Genomic DNA, 16561 nt, shown 5'->3' on the forward strand with positions numbered 1-16561 from the left:
GAGGTCTCTAAGCTAAGATGCTTGTCTTCCTGTTTTTTCTTGGTCCCCGGAGCCAGGTGAGTGGGCAGGAGACTTGAGGAGCACCAGCTGAGTCTGGAGACCACCCACTTCCAGCCCACACACCTGGTGGTCTTAACAAACCCAGACAACTGGTTTCTTTTGGGTCCTCGGGGAGGGGGCTCTTCCCCTCTGCCCTCCTCCAGGCCCAACCCCACAGCTGTTGATGTTTGGCCCTTCTGGGCTGGTCACTCCCTGCTCACATTCCCACTTCTGTCTCCAGAGGAAAAAACTCAAGGACAGTTGGACAAATCGGTCACAGGCCACACTTTCTATCACTGGTGGGAAGGAGATAGGCAGCGGCAGGGCCAGAACAGAAGGGGCTTTGAGGAGGCCCAGGCTTGCAGTGGAGCTCAGGCACTGGCCCCCAAGGTCACCTCCTGGGAGGCGATAGGGGTTGTCCTCCAGCACAAACACCCTGGGCTCTCCCATATAAGCAGGGTGGCCCAGCCCCTTACAATTCCCAGGATGTTGGCTGCACCTCTCTCCCTGTTGGTCTTGCTGCTATGGGCAATGGAGACTGTGCTGGGGGCCGGGACCCCTGGAGAAGAGGCCTTGCCTGGGGAACCCACTATAGGCACCGGGGGTCTCATCTTCCACCAAGACTGGGACTGGCCAGCCCCCCGGGTCTGGTCTCCAAGCAACCAGCAAGACTCCCTGTGCCTGGTGACTCTGGGTGGAGGCAGAAACAGCAGCAGCTCCCCCTTACAGGTGGTGGGAGTCCTGAGGGGCTATGAGCAGGCCTTCTTGGAGGCTGTGCATCAGGCCCACTGGGGGCCTCGTGACCTGGCTATCTTTGGCGTCTGCACCCCAGGCCACAAGCATGCTGCCCTGCCCCCTCTGAGGTGGCTTCGAGCATGGCTGGGAGAGCCTCAGGGGCAGCGGCTGGTGGTCCTGCACCTGGAGGAAGGTATGTGAGGGCCCATGGCTAAGGCTTGGCAGGATACCCTGCTGTGGTCCCCCGGCCATCGTTCCCATTATATGATGACCATTATTCTCCCAAGTAAGACCTCAGGGCCCTTCTCTGGCCTCCTGGGGAGGTTGAAGCCTATGGCCCTGCTCACTTGAGCTGGGCTGTGAGTCTGCGGCCTGGGAGGTATATGCCCTTATTTTTGCCACATTTGGGGCTGGAAGTCCCAAGTGAATACCTGGCTCCCAGACCACCCCTCCTGCACTGCCTGGGAAAGTTCCCACTTCAGGAAGGAGCCAATGGGGTTGGGGCCAGCAATCCTAAATATCCAGTGGGGGAGTGCCTGCTTACACAGCAGGCAGCCTGGAGTAAGAGGTGGCCCGTGTCCAGCGGCCACTGACTGCAGGTACACTTAGGGGAAGGGGCTGCCCACGTGACACATGGGCCTCCACCCAGGAGATCCCCAAACCGAGACCTCAGGTTCAGGGATGACAGGCAGCAACCCCACTACCCACCCTGAGTTCTCCCACCCATGTCCCGGCAAGATCCTACACCTGGTGTTCAGGGTTGTCAACCCCCCACTAGTGTCCCAAGGCTCCCAGTTGGGGTGGAGTGCGCTCTCCCTGCAGGACAGGCTTGGGCAAGGGGCTCAGGCCTCAGTGGTTCAGCTGTCCCCCTTCCCCATTATCCTGGTGGCAGTGACGTGGGAACCAACACCCTCGCTGAGGTTCCAGGAGCCTCCACCTGGAGAAATGAGCCCCCCTGAGCTGGCGCTGCTGGTGCTGTACCCAGGGCCTGGCCCAGAGGTCACTGTAACTGGGGCCGGGCTGCTGGGCGCCCAGGTACCAGGGTTGATTTGGGCATTCCCCACTCCCAGGAGCCCTCACCCATAGCAAGAGGTGGGGGTGGGGGGAGTTAAACTGTCTTGGCCTCGGGGAAAGGCTCCAGGTGTCCATGTTCAGGGTAGAACCTGGAAGGGGTGGTAAGGGCAGCTGGCAGAGCAGCGCTGGCATCCTGGGCCCCTGCCCAGCCAGGCTGAGCTCGCATCTCCTCAGAATCTCTGCCTATCCCGGAACACCGGCTACCTGGTGCTGGCGGTGGACCATCCCGCGGGGGCCTGGCACGGCCGGGGTCTCGCCCTAACCCTTCGGCACCGCGGAGATGGTAGGCAGGGTGGAGAGGAAGTGGGCGGGGGCCTCTGCCCTGGGTCTCAGCCCCTGACTCAGCCTGGAGCCTTTCCCTCAGGTGCCGCCCTGAGCACCACCCAGCTGCAGGCATTGCTGTTCGGAGCTGACCCCCGCTGCTTCACGCGGATGACCCCAGCCCTGCTCCTGTTGCCACGGCCAGGGTCCACGCCCATGCCCATGCCCGCGCACGGTCGGCTGGATACAGTGCCTTTCCCATCACCCAGGTGCGCCTGGGCCGAGCCCAGAGGCGCGGGGAGGTGGGGACAGCTTAGCCTCTCGCCTACACCCCGTCTCCCTCGCCTTCCAGTCCGACCCCGGAACCCGAGGAGCTGCTGCCCAGCACCGACCCCTTCCTGGAGACGCTCACGCGCCTGGTGCGCGCGCTGCGGGGGCCCCAAGCCCGGGCTTCGCCACCCCGCCTGGCCCTGGACCCTGCAGCCCTAGCCGGATTCCCGCAGGGCCTGGTCAACCTGTCTGACCCTGCGGCGTTGGAGCGCCTGCTAGACGGCGAGGAGCCCCTGCTGCTCCTTCTGCCGCCTGCCGCTACCACAGCCGGGGACTCCACGCCGCTGCAGGGCTCAGGGTCCTCGCCGTGGGCGGCGGACCTAGTGCGCCGCGTGGCCGCAGAGCTGCAGGCAGCTGCGGCTGAGCTGCGCGGCCTCCCAGGGCTGCCGCCAGCTGCCCCGCCGCTGCTGGCGCGCCTGCTTGCACTGTGTCCCGAGGACTCGTGGGACCCAGGCAGCCCTGGCGGTCCGCTGCGCGCGCTGCTACTACTAAAGGCACTTCAGGGCCTGCGCGCCGAGTGGCGCCGGCGGGAGTGGAGTGGGCCAGCGCGGGCACAGCGCAGCGCGGGGGCCGGGACCGCTGACGCGCCGTGCGCACTGCGCGAGCTGAGCGTGGACCTGCGTGCCGAACGCTCGGTTCTCATCCCGGAGACGTACCAGGCCAACAACTGCCAGGGCTCGTGCGGCTGGCCGCAGTCCGACCGCAACCCGCACTACGGTAACCACGTGGTGCTGCTGCTCAAGATGCAGGCCCGCGGGGCGGCTCTGGCGCGCCCACCCTGCTGCGTGCCCACGGCCTACGTGGGCAAGCTGCTCATCACCCTGTCGGAGGAGCGCATTAGCGCGCACCACGTGCCCAACATGGTGGCCACCGAGTGTGGCTGCCGGTAACCCCGCGCCCCGCCCCCAGTGGCACCCCTGTCCATATTTATTCGGACCCCAATCATAACCCCAATAAAGACCACAAGCACGCGGCTGGGGTGTCTGTGCGTGTCTGAGGGCAGGCGGGGCCTCCTTCAGCCAACTCTGCGCGCAGGGCAGAGTCATCTCCGTTGGCCCTGCCTCCTCCCTTCGCAGCCCCACCGCTGTCTGAAGTTCCCATCCCTGTTATTCAGGCCCCGGGCCAGTTGCGAGGGCGAGGTGTAAAGGCGCAGGCGAGGGCGGGGGAGGGGGGGCAGCGCTTGCTTTATTTTCCTAGAACCCGGGGCTACCGAGAAGAGGTCCTGTAATTCCAGCTCAAGACCCAGGCCCGGCTCAGTCCCGCCCCTTCCCCGCGCGGTGTTTCTGGCGGCCTGGAGGCCAGTCCTCCGCGTTGGGGCGCCGTGGGGAGGCCCAGGCCTGCCTCTTCCTGTGCTCAGGATCTCTGGAGTCCTGTACCCACGGCCGATGGCCCCCATCGCGTGCCTTCCAGCGCCGGGGTAAGGATTCCCCGGACTCCCTGGCGGGCCGTGGCTTCTCGGGCTTCCGTGGTTTCTCTTCCGTCCTCTGTCTCTCCTTTCGCGGCCTCTCCTTCCGCGGCCTCTCTTTCTGCAGCCTCTCCTTGGGGCCTTCGTGGACAAGGGAAGCGCGCTCCTCTCCAGCGGCCTTCTCAGGGTCCCCTTCCTCCTTTTCTTCAGCCTCCGCACTCCTGGGAACTTCGGTCCTCTTCTCTGCCTGCACCTGGGGCTCAGAGGGTCCCGATGGGGGGGTCCAGGCCGCAGGCTTCGGCTGCAACGCAGACAGTACGGGTTGATGGGTTCAGTGCAAACCCACCCCACAGGCACAGGCCCCTTCCTCCGAATGAGGGTCCAGCCGCCCGCAGTCGTGGAAAGAAACGCTTACCGAGGGCGACGCTGGCTTCTTTGGTGCCGAGTTCGGTGGGACCCATGGCTCAGGGACAGGTGCAGGGGCGTCCACCTCCCCAACCACGACGTCTGGGAAGGGATGGGAGGGGTGCGAATCAGCCTGCGCTGAGCCAGGCCACACGGTCCACCCCAGCCCTCACCGCTGTACAGCTCCCTCTCCCCGGGGACAGGGCTGGGCCGGATTCCTCCGAGCCCTTGGAAAGAGTTCCTGTCCCCGCTACTGCGCGCGCCCTGTTCCCTCCAAATCTGCCTCACTCCGGTTGCAAAAGGACAGGCCGTATTTCTCTGCGGGCTGCAGGAGCGCCCTAGCGCAGGAGGAAGGCTCACATCACCAACGGGGAGCGCGCGGCCCATCTTGGGCGTGCAAGGACCATAGAGGGCGGACGGAAGGAGGCACGCAAAGCCAACCTGGAGACAGGCGTCCATACCGGACCCTAGAGGTGCACGGTCGGTGCCTAAACAGGGAGTGCACAAGGGGAGAAGGGAGAGGAGGACTCCGCACAAGGTCCACGCTAGGGGAACGGGGCCGCGCAAGGCGGGCCTGGGGAGGGACGTGGGCCTCTCCATCGGGGTGGGGGAATGTGCAAGACCCAGACCCTGGGGGCGCAGGCTCACCCCGACACAGCTGGAAGGCCGAGCCCAGCAGTGCCACCAGCGAGGCGAGCACCAGGCACTTGTTGAGCGACATGTCTCCCCACGGTAGCTCCTCGCTCAGGGCCAGAGGTGGTGGCGACCGCTGCGGGGGTGGTGCGGCCTGCGCCTTCTTGCGCGCGGGACTCCTCGGGGCTTCGGAAGCAAATGTGGGACTGGGCGCGGCTCCAAGGGGCGGCCCTGCACCCTAAACTGGCTCAGCCCTGCCTGCTGTGTGGCCCTAAGCAGGGGAACTAAGTTTCGCAGCTTTACCGGTATGCCGAGAATATTCTTGATAATTAGCTGAAGCTTAATAGCACCTTAGCTGGTGTTATCATGAATTAGCAGAAGCTCCTAGACCTTTTAGTTACTGCCTGCGACACCTGGTCACCACTCAGCCAGGAGCCAACATCACAGCACCCTGTCTCCCCCCCCCCCATCCAACGACCCATCCCAGGTTTACTCCCCATGTCCATACCCACCCTCCACTTCACCCCTGCCTCCTGCAAACCTACTTGCTCCTGCTTTCAGCCTGTCCTTGCTGGGTCCTGGGGCCACTTTGGCCACAGACTCCTTTTCTGTCTTCTTGGGCCTGGTATCCACTCTGCCTGAAGAGCTACCCTCAGCCTCTGACTCCTGAGAATCCTGTGGGGAGTCACCAGTCATCCTGGGTATTTCCTTCCTGCCTTTCCTCTGAGGGAGCCCAAGCCCTTCCCATGGGCTGTAGAAACCCACCCTCTTTGGCCAGTGTGTCCCCAACTCCAGGGGAGTCCTGGGATGAAACCCAAGGGCCCCAGCTACTCACATGGGGCCAGCTGCTGGAGTTGGCCAGCCTGGGTGTCACTGTTAGTGGGAAAAGAGGAATAGTCAAGGTCCTGGGGATCCTCAGGCCAATCCCACCATTCCCCAGGCTCTGCTGGGTGAGAGGCAGGTGATTGCTCCCACTTTACAGATTGGAAAGCAGATAGGCTCAGAGGCAGCCTTACCCAAAGGCACATAGCACTTCCCTGGCAGGCTGGGATTAGAAACCCAACCTGTGTGGCCCAGCCCCTTTTTGGGGGGTGCTTCTCATAGACCCCTGAAGCACCAATGGACCAGAGGTGGGAAATGGGAGCACAGTTTAAGCCAGTGTAAGTGTCCAAGTCCTGGTCTCTGAAGGTGAGCCACCTTGCTTCATGGGAGAATGGGGGGCGTGGGCTTCATCCTGCTAGCACCCCCAAGGATATCTCAAGCCCTGTTCCCCTGGGACCTTCCTGAGCAGAGATCAGCCAGTGCAGAGAGGTCCTCACCCGCCTGGCAGCTGCCCAAGCCTCCATCAGGCTCCTCCAAGGCCATGGTTGTCATGGAGATATCTGAGAAGCAGTGGGTTCAGTTCAGACTCCAGCTGTGAAGTGGTGGGGGGATGGGAAAGAGGGATCTTGCATTTACTGAGCCCCTGCTGTGGGCCTGGGCCTGAGCTGGGTAGGGAGGACTCTGAGTGCACATATTACCCAGCCTCTGCCTCCCCCGAGGCCTGAATGACTTTCTGTGTGGAGCACCCTTCACTTGGCAAATTCATACTCAGGGCATGGTCCAGGCACACTCCCTGACCCTCCAGGCCTGCCTTGGGACCCCTCCCCATTACCCAGCCCCTCAGGGACCCCAGCTTCCCTGAGCACACAGCAGAGGCTGCTGTGGTCCAGAAAAGGCTAGGACCCACCCAAAGTCACAAAGAGATGAGCAAAGAGCCCAAACAAGAACCCCGAGCTTCAGGGTCGGCTCATGTTCTCTGAGACCAGGGACTATTTTTATCCGGTGCCCAAGAGCCATGGGGCAGGCCAGCTTGTGGCCCATCCCCTTCCAGGCCTTTGCCCCCAAGGGGTCCCCCTCTAGACCATTCTCATCTGCTATACCTGGCACCCAGTTCCCCCTGGCCTCCTAAATCTAGGAGCTCAAGTTCCAGCAGCCAGGGCCAACCTCACTCTGGCCACAACAGGCAGGGGAAGGGTGAGGGGGTCCTGGGGGCCTCTCTATCTCAACACTGGGGTCCCTGTCTCCTCTCACTGCTTCTGCTCTCACGGGGCAGAGGAGGAAACTGAGGCTGGAATGGAGGTATTGGCCAGAGGTCGTGCAGAGTTCGAGGTCAAACCCAAGTTTGTTGGCTTCCCAAAGCCCTTTGTTTCAGGGTCCCCAGTGCTCTTGGCTGCCTGTGTTAGTGTATCCCATCCCTGGGCAGAAAGGTGACCCTTCTCTGGGGCTGGCACAGCAGTGGGGATGCCTAATGGTCAGGGATGTGCACTCCTAGGTGTGTAGGGGGCAGCCACAGAGTTGGGGACCCCCATGAATCTCAGAGATGCCCTCCCCAGACCCCCAGGGACCCCCACCTCTGCCCAGGCCTCCCCCTGCCCCACTTACTCCACAGCCGCCACGCTGGGCCCGGTGGACTGGATGGAGGGTGGCCCCTTGAAAGACAGCAACAGGTGGACAGAGGCAGCAGGGTGGGCCAATCAGCTCTGCGGCTGGAGCAGGAGGGGGAGGAGGACTGCACTCAGCTGGGGCGTCCCCCGCTAGCAGGAGGGCCAGGCATTGGCCGAGGGGTGACCCGCCCCCACTTCAGCATAGAATCACTGTCAGGCTGGCCATAGTGACCCTGGGAATGTTACTTCCTGTCCCTGAAAATCAGAAAAAGGGACTCTAGGGGCGAGAGCACCACAAAGGGCTGTCCTCTTGCTTTCTCTTGTGGATTCTGCCAGCAAGCCTTTATGAAGCACCGATTGTGCACCACCCCCATAGCTGGCCTGACCTTCAGAGGCATCAGGGAGGGCTTCCTGGAAGGTACGACCACCTTGGGAAATCTGGGCTCTGCCGGCTCACCTGGAAAGTGGGGTCACTTCCTTCCAGGCTGGGAGTGAGGTCGAAATGAGTTACTCCATATTAAGTAACCACCGGATAACTGTTGGCTATATCATGCCACCTAGTCACATGTGCACACTTTTGTTCAGTGTGTCATCAAATACTTCACCACCTAGCCCAGCCTGGCAGTATGAGAAATTATTTTTGTCATTTTATTTATTTATTTAAAACAATTTTTAAATTTATCTTTATTGTTGAAAGTATTACAGATATCCCCCTTTTCCCCCCATTGATCCCCTCCACCCCGAATCCACCCCCCCCAGGCCTTCACCACACTATTGTCTGTGTTCATGGGTTATGCATATATGCATATAAATTCTTTGATTGATCTCTCTCCCCTCACTCCCCCACCCCCACCTTCCCATTGACATGCATCAGTCTGTTCCATGCTTCTATGTCTCTGGATCTATTTCGTTCCTCAGTCTATTTTGTTTATTAGAGTCTACATATGAATGAGATCATGTAAAACTGAATCAAAAAACCTGAATAGGCCAACTGATGAAATCGAAGCAGTAATAAGAAAAACTCCCAGCAAACAAAAGCCCTGATCCAGACGGCTTCACAGGGGAGCTTTCTAATTCTTTAAATTGTCGGGTTAGATAGTTTACTAAAATTTTTTCTTGCTTTTTGGGGTAGGCCTGCAGTGCTAGGAACTTCCCTTTTAGGATGGTTTTCACTATGTACCATGGATTTTGGGTTGTTGTGTATTCATTTTCATTTGTTTCCAGGAGGTTTTTTATTTCTTTCTTGAGCTTATTGGTAACCCATTCATTGTTTAATAACAGGCTATTGAGCCTTCATGTGTTTGAATGTTTCTGAGTGTTTTTACTGTAGTTTATTTCTAATTTCATGCCATTGTGGCCTGAGATGCTTGATATGATTTCAGTCTTCTTGGACTTGTAGAGACTTGTTTTCTGTCCTAACATGTGGTCTATCTTTGAGCGTGACCCATGTGCACTTGAGAGGAATGTATATTTTGCAGCTTTGGGGTGAAATGTTCTGTAAATATCAATTAAATCTATCTGATCTAGTGTGCCATTTACAGTCACTGTTTCTGTGTTGACTTTTTGTCTGGAAGGTCTATCCAGTGAAGTCAGTGGAGTGTTAAAGTCCACAACTATGACTGTATTGCTGTTGATCTCTCCCTTAAAGTTCTTAGCGTTATTATTGATAGGTTCTTATTTATTGCCATTTAAATTCTTTATGCCTATGTTTCTCTCTCTATTTCTTCTTATTATTACAGCAATCCCTTTAACATTTCTTGCAATGCTTCTATTTCTACTATTACAACAGTCCCTTTAAAATTTCCTGCAATGCTGGTTTGGTGGCGATAAACTCCATTACCTTTTTTTAGTCTGGAAATCTCTTTATTTCACCATCTATTTTGAACGATAGCCTTGCTGGATAGAATAGTCTTGGTTTCAGATCCTTGTTTTGCATTACCTTGAAAACTTCATGCCATTCCCTTCTGGCCTATAGAGTTTCTGATGAGAAGTCAGCTGACAACATTATGGGAGCTTCTTTGTAGCTAACAGATTGCTTTTCTCTTGCTGCCTTTAATATTCTCTCTTTGTTTTGAATTTTTGGCATTTTAATTATGGTGTGTCTGGGCGTGGGCCTCTTTGGGTTCTTGCTTGGGACTCTCTGTGTCTCCTGAACTTGTGTGTCTTTTTCCTTCACCAGGTTAGGGAACTTTTCTGCCATTATTTCTTCAAACATGTTCTCTAACCCTTGCTTACTTTCAAGCTCTTCTGGTACTCCTATGATGTGAATATTGTTACGTTTTACATTGTCCCACAGCTCCTATAGACTCTCCTCCTGTTTGTTTGTATGTTTTTAAAAAATATATCTTTATTGATTTCAGAGAGAGGAAGGGAGAGGGAGAGAGATAGAAACACCAATGATGAGAGAGTCGTCATTAACCAGCTACCTCCTGCACGCCCCTGACTGGGGGTCGAGCCCACAAGCCTGGCATGTGCCCAGACCAGGAATTGAACTGCGATCTCCTGGTCCTAGGTTGATGATCAACTGCTGAGCCATGCCTGGCTGGGCTGTCCTCCTCTTTTTAAATTGTTTTTTCTTTTTGGATCTCTGATTGATTTTTTTTTTCCTACCCTATTTTCTAATTTGCTGATCCTATCCTCAGCTTCTCTAATCTGCTGTTTATTCCTTCCAATGTGCTCTTTATTTCTTCTATGTCATTCTTCATTTCTGACTGGTCATTTTTCATAGTTTCCATATCTTTTCTCATGCCATTGAGCATCCTTACAATCAGTATTCTGAACTCTATATCTGATAGATTGCTTATCTCCATTTCATTTAGCTCTTTTTCTGGAGACTTCTCTTGTTCTTTCATTTGGGGCTTGTTTTTCTGTCTCCCCATTTTGGCTGCCTATTTGGTTTTGTTTCTATGTATTAGATAGGTCTGCTAGGACCCTCAGTCTTTTTGGAAGGTCTCTGGTGCAGGCCAATGTCAGATACTGTTTGTGACTGGCCTCGAGTACCCTGTTTGGAGCTACCAACAACCCACGGCTTGAGTTCCCCTCTGTTGGGGCTGGGTATGTTTGGACAGGACCAAGATGCACACCAAAGTCTGCTTTTCCAAGGCCTGGATCAAGAAGCAGATCAGGCAAAGACTCAAAGCACTCTGAGGTCTGCCTCTGCCTGCAGCTGATTAATCTGATTCTCTTAATGAGCCTCAGGCTGTTGAAACTCTGTGGGATAGGGTGAGAGGTTTTCCAGCAGGGTGGGACAATTGCTTCCCCTTCAGGCAAAAGCTGCTTGGAAGGTAAATGTCTGCCTCTGAAAGACGCAGTATGGGGGAGTGACTCAGCACAGGAATCCTGAGGGGTGTCCTCGGAGCTCTAGCTCCAGAGCCCACAACCCTAGATTCTCCTCACACAGCTCCAGTCCACTCTGCCCTCCCTTTGCAGGTGTCCAAGGTGAATGGCTGCACCCGAAATTTTGTGTGTTGGCTCTTTAAGAGGGTGCCTGCATTTCCAGCCACCTCTCCCTGGCAGGTAGAAACCCTGCTGCTTTTCACAGCCAGATGTTACGTGGGCACCTTTCTCAGTTCTCGTGCTCTTGGCTGGGAAGCCCAGGCTGGGGTTTAGGTCCCAGAGCCCTCAGTGGGAACCCCCCACAGCTGAGATCCCCCTCCGGACGTTTAGCCCTGCCAGCCCTTTGCAACTCCATACTTCCTACCAGTCTCTGTGAGGTCTCCACACTTCCTTCTTGGTCATGAGGGTGCTCTCCAGCTCGTCTTCAGTTGCAGTTGATTATTCAGGATGGTTTTTCTATATTTTTGTTGTGATTCCAGTTTGGTCCCAGAAGTGTCAGTGTAGCTTCCACTCAGTCCACTGCCATCTTTAATCCTCTGTCATTTTTTAAAAAGTAACAGCTTTATTGAGATACAATTTACACATCATACAATTAACTCTTTGAAAGTGTACAATTCAATGGTGTTTAGTACATTTGTACAGTTCTGCCACCATCACCTCTATCTAATTCCAGAGCATTCCATCATCCCAGAAAGAAACCCTGTTCCCATTAGCAGTAGCTCTACAAACCCCCATCTCCATCAGCCCCTGGCAGCCACTAACCCACTTCCTGTCCCTGTGTATTTGCCTATTCTGGACATTTCACATGAATGGAATCACACAGTCTGTGTCCTTTTGTGTCTGGCTATACACACATATAAAGTATAAGCACAGATATTTAAAATATGCACAGAGTTAAGAAAGCCACAGGCGTGGCTCAGCAGTTGAGCATAGACCTAGGATCCAGGAGATCGAGGTTCAATTCCCGGTCAGGGCACATGCCTCAGTTTCAGGTTCCAAGTTAGCATTGGCCAATAATTATTTTTTAATATATCTATTGATTTCAGAGAGAGGACGGGAGCAGGAATGAGAGAGAGGTAGAAACATCAGTGATGAGAGAGTCATTGATCAGCTGCCTCCTGCATGCCTCCTGCTGGGGATGGAGCCTACAGCCCGGGCATGTGCCCTGACAGGAATCAAACCACCATCACCTGGATCCTAGGTCAATGCTCAACCGCTGAGCCATGCCCGGCCAGGCGGTAGACTTATTTCTAACATTAAACAAATTTAATGTATTTGTGGAATTAGAGCTGTTGGGTTTAAAATTTTGGCCAATCAGGATTCTGGGTGATCAACATATGGACCACCCTTGAATGAGACCAATTTGTCTTTTAAATTGAAGGTCTTAATCAGTTTATTAAATAATCTCTGAATATTAAAATCAAAGAAGTTGCTTATGAGAGAATTAGGCCTTTGATAAACCAAGTAAGTGCTTAAAATAAAAATATCTTTGCATCACAGAACAGAAATATATAAAAAGATGTTAATGTTAACGGGTATTTTCAGTTTCAACTTGTTTCTTGATAAAGCTGTTAAAATGTGAAGAAAGGTACACTTAATACAGATGAATGAAATAAACTAAATGAGACACACACAGAGAGAAAAAAAAGATCTGGTAAGAAACATACCCATATCTATTTAGTTTCCTCAATGAACATTCATCACTCTTATATTTAGCAACAAAAACTATAGAAACAAACATAAAACTTGGTGAAAAGAAAGGCATGGGTAATGTGGGGCAGGAAATAGCAGAAAAGTAATGTTCAGGCTCAACCTACAAATACTCTTTTCTCTATAATGAATCTTCTGTAAAAACATTTGAAATATAGCAATGTAAAATATCGAAAAGGGTATTGAGGAGCATAAAAAATATAAATTGGATAAAAAACAGCCACCAGCTCTGGCTGGTGTGGCTCAGTTGGTAGGAGCATAGTCCAGTGCACCAAAGAGTTGTGGGTTCGATTCCCAGTCAGGGCACATACCTAGGTTGCTGGTTCGATCCCTGGTTGGGGTGCATATAGGAGGCAATCAATCTATGTTTCTCTCTCACATCGATGTTTCTCTCTCCTTCTCCCTTCCTCTCTTTCTAAAATCAATTTAAAAACAAACAAACAAAAAAACCAGCCCCCAGTTTGAGATAGGCCCTGCTAATTCTGGCACATGCCCTAGTCCTTGGTGGGTGAGTGTTTTTACAGAGCTGTCGAAACGCCATGGATACTTTATCATCTGTCGCAGATGTGTATGTGGATTTGTGGCCAAACTGTGCCAGTTTGAAACCTCCCTTGTCCCTGCTTCTCTCCACAGTTTGTTTGACACATATTAAAACTAGTCGGTTCCGTTCACTTCCCTTTTTTCTTGCTGCTTGCTCAAGTTTTTGTTGCTGAGAATGTTAGGAGAAGAGGCCAGGCTTGAAAATAACAATAAACATGGTGAAGGGTGATCCAGTCAATTCTTTCTTATTGTTACTTTTTAGCATTTTAGGAAAATTTTCAGACATATAGAAAGATTGAAGGAGTTTTACAGTGAAGGCTCACATATCTGCCACTCAGATGCTTCAGGTAATATCCTGCTGTGTTTGCTCTGTTCTGCCTCCATCTGTCTGTCCATGGCTTCACCAACCCATCTCAATTTTTTTTTAATCCTCATCTGAGGATATGGGTTGTTTTTTTTTGTTTTTGTTTTTGTTTTTAGAGACACATCCATGTGAGAGAAACATTGATCAGTTGCCTCCCGTACATGACCAGGGATTGAACCAGAAACGTAGGCATGTGCCCTGACCGGGAATGGAACCCATAGCCTTTTTAGGACCCTCCAACCAACTGAGCCACCGGGCCAGAGCTCAACCCTTCTCACCTTTAAAGTTAGCTTTCAAAGTCAGTTGCCGGCATGGAACCACTTCAACACACATGCCATGTGCCAGAACTCAGAGCATGTTTGTGGCTTTCATGTTTGGGTGAATTTACACTGAGTGAAATGTAAAGTCTTAAGTGCACAGTCAGATGCCTTTTGTCAAATGCTCACACCAAATGCCATCCATCCAGTGAAATATTTCCACCGTCCGTGTATGAGTCTCCTGCGGCTACTGTAAGAAATCACCATGAATTTAGTGGCTTGAAACAACACATTTATCATCTCGCAGTCCTGGGGTCAGGAGTCCCACACAGGGCCTCACAGGGCTAAACCCAGGTGTGGGCAGAGCTGGTCCTTCTGGAGGCTCCAGAGAGAACCATTTCGGCCCTTTTCCAGCTTCTCCAGGCACCACATCCCTGGCTCATGGCCCTTCCTCCTTCGTCACAGCCAGCAGCGCAGCCTCTTCCATCTCTGACTCTGACCCTCCTGCCTGCCTCTTATGAGAGCCTTTGATGACACTGGGCCCCCTAGTAATCCAGAGTCATTTCCATCTCAGGGCCTGGACTTAATCTTACTAGCAAAGTCCCTCTGCCACATGAACAACCACCAGTCCCACAAATTAGGAGTAGATATCTTTAGGGGTTATTATTCAGTTGACTACAGTCTGCAAATAATTTTTCTTTTTTAAAAAAAAATATTTTTATTGATTTCAGTGAGAGGAAGGGAGAGAGAGAGAGAGAGAGAAATGTCAATGATGAGAGAGTCATTGATCAGTTGCCTCCTGCACACCCCCTGCTGGGGATCAAGTGGGCAACCCTGGCATGTGCCCTGACTGGGAATTAAACTGCAATCTCCGGGATCATAGGTTGAAGTTTAACCTCTGAGCCAAGCCAGCCAGGCTCTTTTTTTTTTTTTTTTCTAATATGTTTTTACTGATTTTTTAGAGAGAACAGAATGGTGAGAGAGGGAGAGAGAGAGGGAGAGAGAGAAACATCAACGAGAGAGAAATATTAATCAGCTACCACTGGGGATTGACCTGAATTGAACCTGCCACCTCTTGGTGCATGGGACGATCCTCAGCCCACTGAACCACACTGGCCAGGCCCTGCAAATTATAATTATAATTTTTTAAAATTATAGTGAGATCCCTGGCCTCCTCCACCCACCCGCACATCCAGATGCCTAACCCTTCCACACTGATTTCTGCATACCCCAGGCATTGACCCTCCATCCTTGATATGCCCTTCCTATGACCTCGGCTGTCCCATCCCAAAAGCTCAGCTCTCACCACCTCCAGGAAGCCATCCATGACTCCCTCTTCCCCCCACTGCAATCTGGGGGCCGCCTCACTTCTTGTAGACTCCTCTCTAGTAGCAGGGCACCTCCCAGCTGCCTGATTTCTCTCAGTCCCCAGTAAGCCCAGCCAAGGCTAGGCACCTGTGCTGATCCTGCACCTTTATCCACCCTTGTCTGCTGAGCATGGCTTCCCCTTTCACAGGCTCAGCATTTGTAGGTGCCCCCAGATGAGACAGAGGAAAAACAAAGTGACACTGGGGGAGGAAACTAGGAAATGTCTGAGGACATCTGTGGTTGTCACAAGTGGGGGTGCTGCTGTCATTGAGTGGGTGGGCCAAGGATGTTGTTAACCCCCCACAGTGCCCAGGATGGCTTCACAGAGTGATCCGGCCCTGATGTGAATAGTGGGAGTTCATTTCTGCCTCAGCAACCTACTGCATGCTCAATAATCAAGATCCAACAGCAGGAAAGTCTTTCGGTGCTGGATGAAATCTGGAAGGAGATTCTGGTCTGGCTCACAATCTTACCAGTGGCAGGTACCTCAGTCCCCCATGCCCACCACCACCACGTAGGCAGCAAAGCAGACAACATACTCACTCTGCATCCTGTTCACTCCCATCTCCCTGACAGCAGGCAGAGAGAGCTGTCCCAGAGCCAGAGCCCACCATCCCCACAAGGGTGACACAACACTGCTCCCTACCTCTCTGCCCAGGCTGGGAGCCCGCAGACATCCTGAATCCCTGCGGTGACTTTCCCCAACCTGCCCTACCCTGACCCCAAACACACCCCTTTCTCCTCCACCCTTGCTTTTTTGCAAACTGCTTCCGTTTGTTTTTTTTTACCAAGAGGCTACGTGTTCCCCCTTTCCATCCATGATGATTGCAAATTAAAGTGTACTTTGGCCAGAAACAGCACATGGCCTGCCAATGAAGAAAGAACCCTCCCTACCCCAAGTCTCGCTCGAATCTTGGGGTCCTGAGGCTTCTGCTGGTTCCCAGAGATCTGAAGAGGCCTTGGTGTTGCCCACATTTCATCCCCCAGGTTCTGGCCCGGCAGGTGAGGAGGAGATCTTGGAGACACCCCACTGGATCAGTCTGGCTGGGGCTGCAAGGACACAGTCCCCAGCCCACTGTGCTGGGGGTCAGCTGTGATCTCAGTCACTTTCTGGCCTCAGTCATGGGGGGTAAACATAGTGTGACCCAGTGACCAGTGGCGGCCACTGGCAGGTCCGGATCCTGGACTCTTGTCCCAGAATCGCCTGTCTGGGTAAGATACTGGAGAGCTACCAAGAGGAAAAGATTTCGAAACCCAGGGACTCTTCCAGCCTCAAGAAAATAAAGCCTCAATAATAGCAACCATACTAATACTACAAATACGAGGATACTTAAGAAGCACCCTAGGATGGTGGGAGTGAGCCCTCCCAATATAGAAAAATTGGGAACAATTGTAAAGTTAACTGAAAAATCCATTTGCTTTATGTTTTCCCCATGAGCTGCAATCCTAAGCAATGCCATTGATTAAATATTTTTTCTCTGGGAAGATTCTTTGGTTGGCCCAACCTTAGCAATTGTTAGTTTTTTTCTTCAGTTTTAATAATATATATTACTGTAAATTAGACATTTTTATTACTTATATTGTATAAGTAGTAGTACTGCATTCCACGTAAAAAGGAATTTGGAAACACACAGGGACTAGACAGTTTTGCAGAGTGAATTTCTATCAGTTTTGTAAT

General features: G+C 53.0%; 2 protein-coding genes across 3 annotated transcripts; one reads left to right on the forward strand and one right to left on the reverse strand.

The window, feature by feature from the left end:
- The first annotated feature begins 71 nt into the window (after positions 1 to 71).
- On the forward strand, positions 72 to 3346 carry AMH (anti-Mullerian hormone). Of its 2 annotated transcripts, none has more exons than XM_087816619.1 (5): positions 72 to 967; positions 1667 to 1809; positions 2002 to 2131; positions 2213 to 2378; positions 2462 to 3346. In XM_087816619.1, exons 1-5 carry the CDS (start codon positions 526 to 528, stop codon positions 3327 to 3329), a joined length of 1749 nt encoding a protein of 582 aa, XP_087672745.1. In that variant the 5' UTR covers positions 72 to 525; the 3' UTR covers positions 3330 to 3346. The 2 variants fall into 2 exon arrangements, with proteins under 2 accessions (XP_087672745.1, XP_087672746.1); XM_087816620.1 differs by having other exon boundaries at positions 2023 to 2131.
- A 346-nt stretch (positions 3347 to 3692) lies between these two features.
- JSRP1 (junctional sarcoplasmic reticulum protein 1) lies at positions 3693 to 6296 on the reverse strand. Its single transcript, XM_016209683.2, has 6 exons — positions 6202 to 6296; positions 5718 to 5755; positions 5428 to 5557; positions 4898 to 5068; positions 4260 to 4351; positions 3693 to 4145 (listed from the first exon to the last, which is right to left on the reverse strand). Exons 1-6 carry the CDS (start codon positions 6254 to 6256, stop codon positions 3693 to 3695), a joined length of 939 nt encoding a protein of 312 aa, XP_016065169.2. The 5' UTR covers positions 6257 to 6296.
- Positions 6297 to 16561: the final 10265 nt, after the last annotated feature.

The sequence above is a fragment of the Miniopterus natalensis genome, chromosome 4, assembly GCF_054644295.1.
Source record: "Miniopterus natalensis isolate mMinNat1 chromosome 4, mMinNat1.hap1, whole genome shotgun sequence".
NCBI lineage: Eukaryota > Metazoa > Chordata > Mammalia > Chiroptera > Miniopteridae > Miniopterus > Miniopterus natalensis.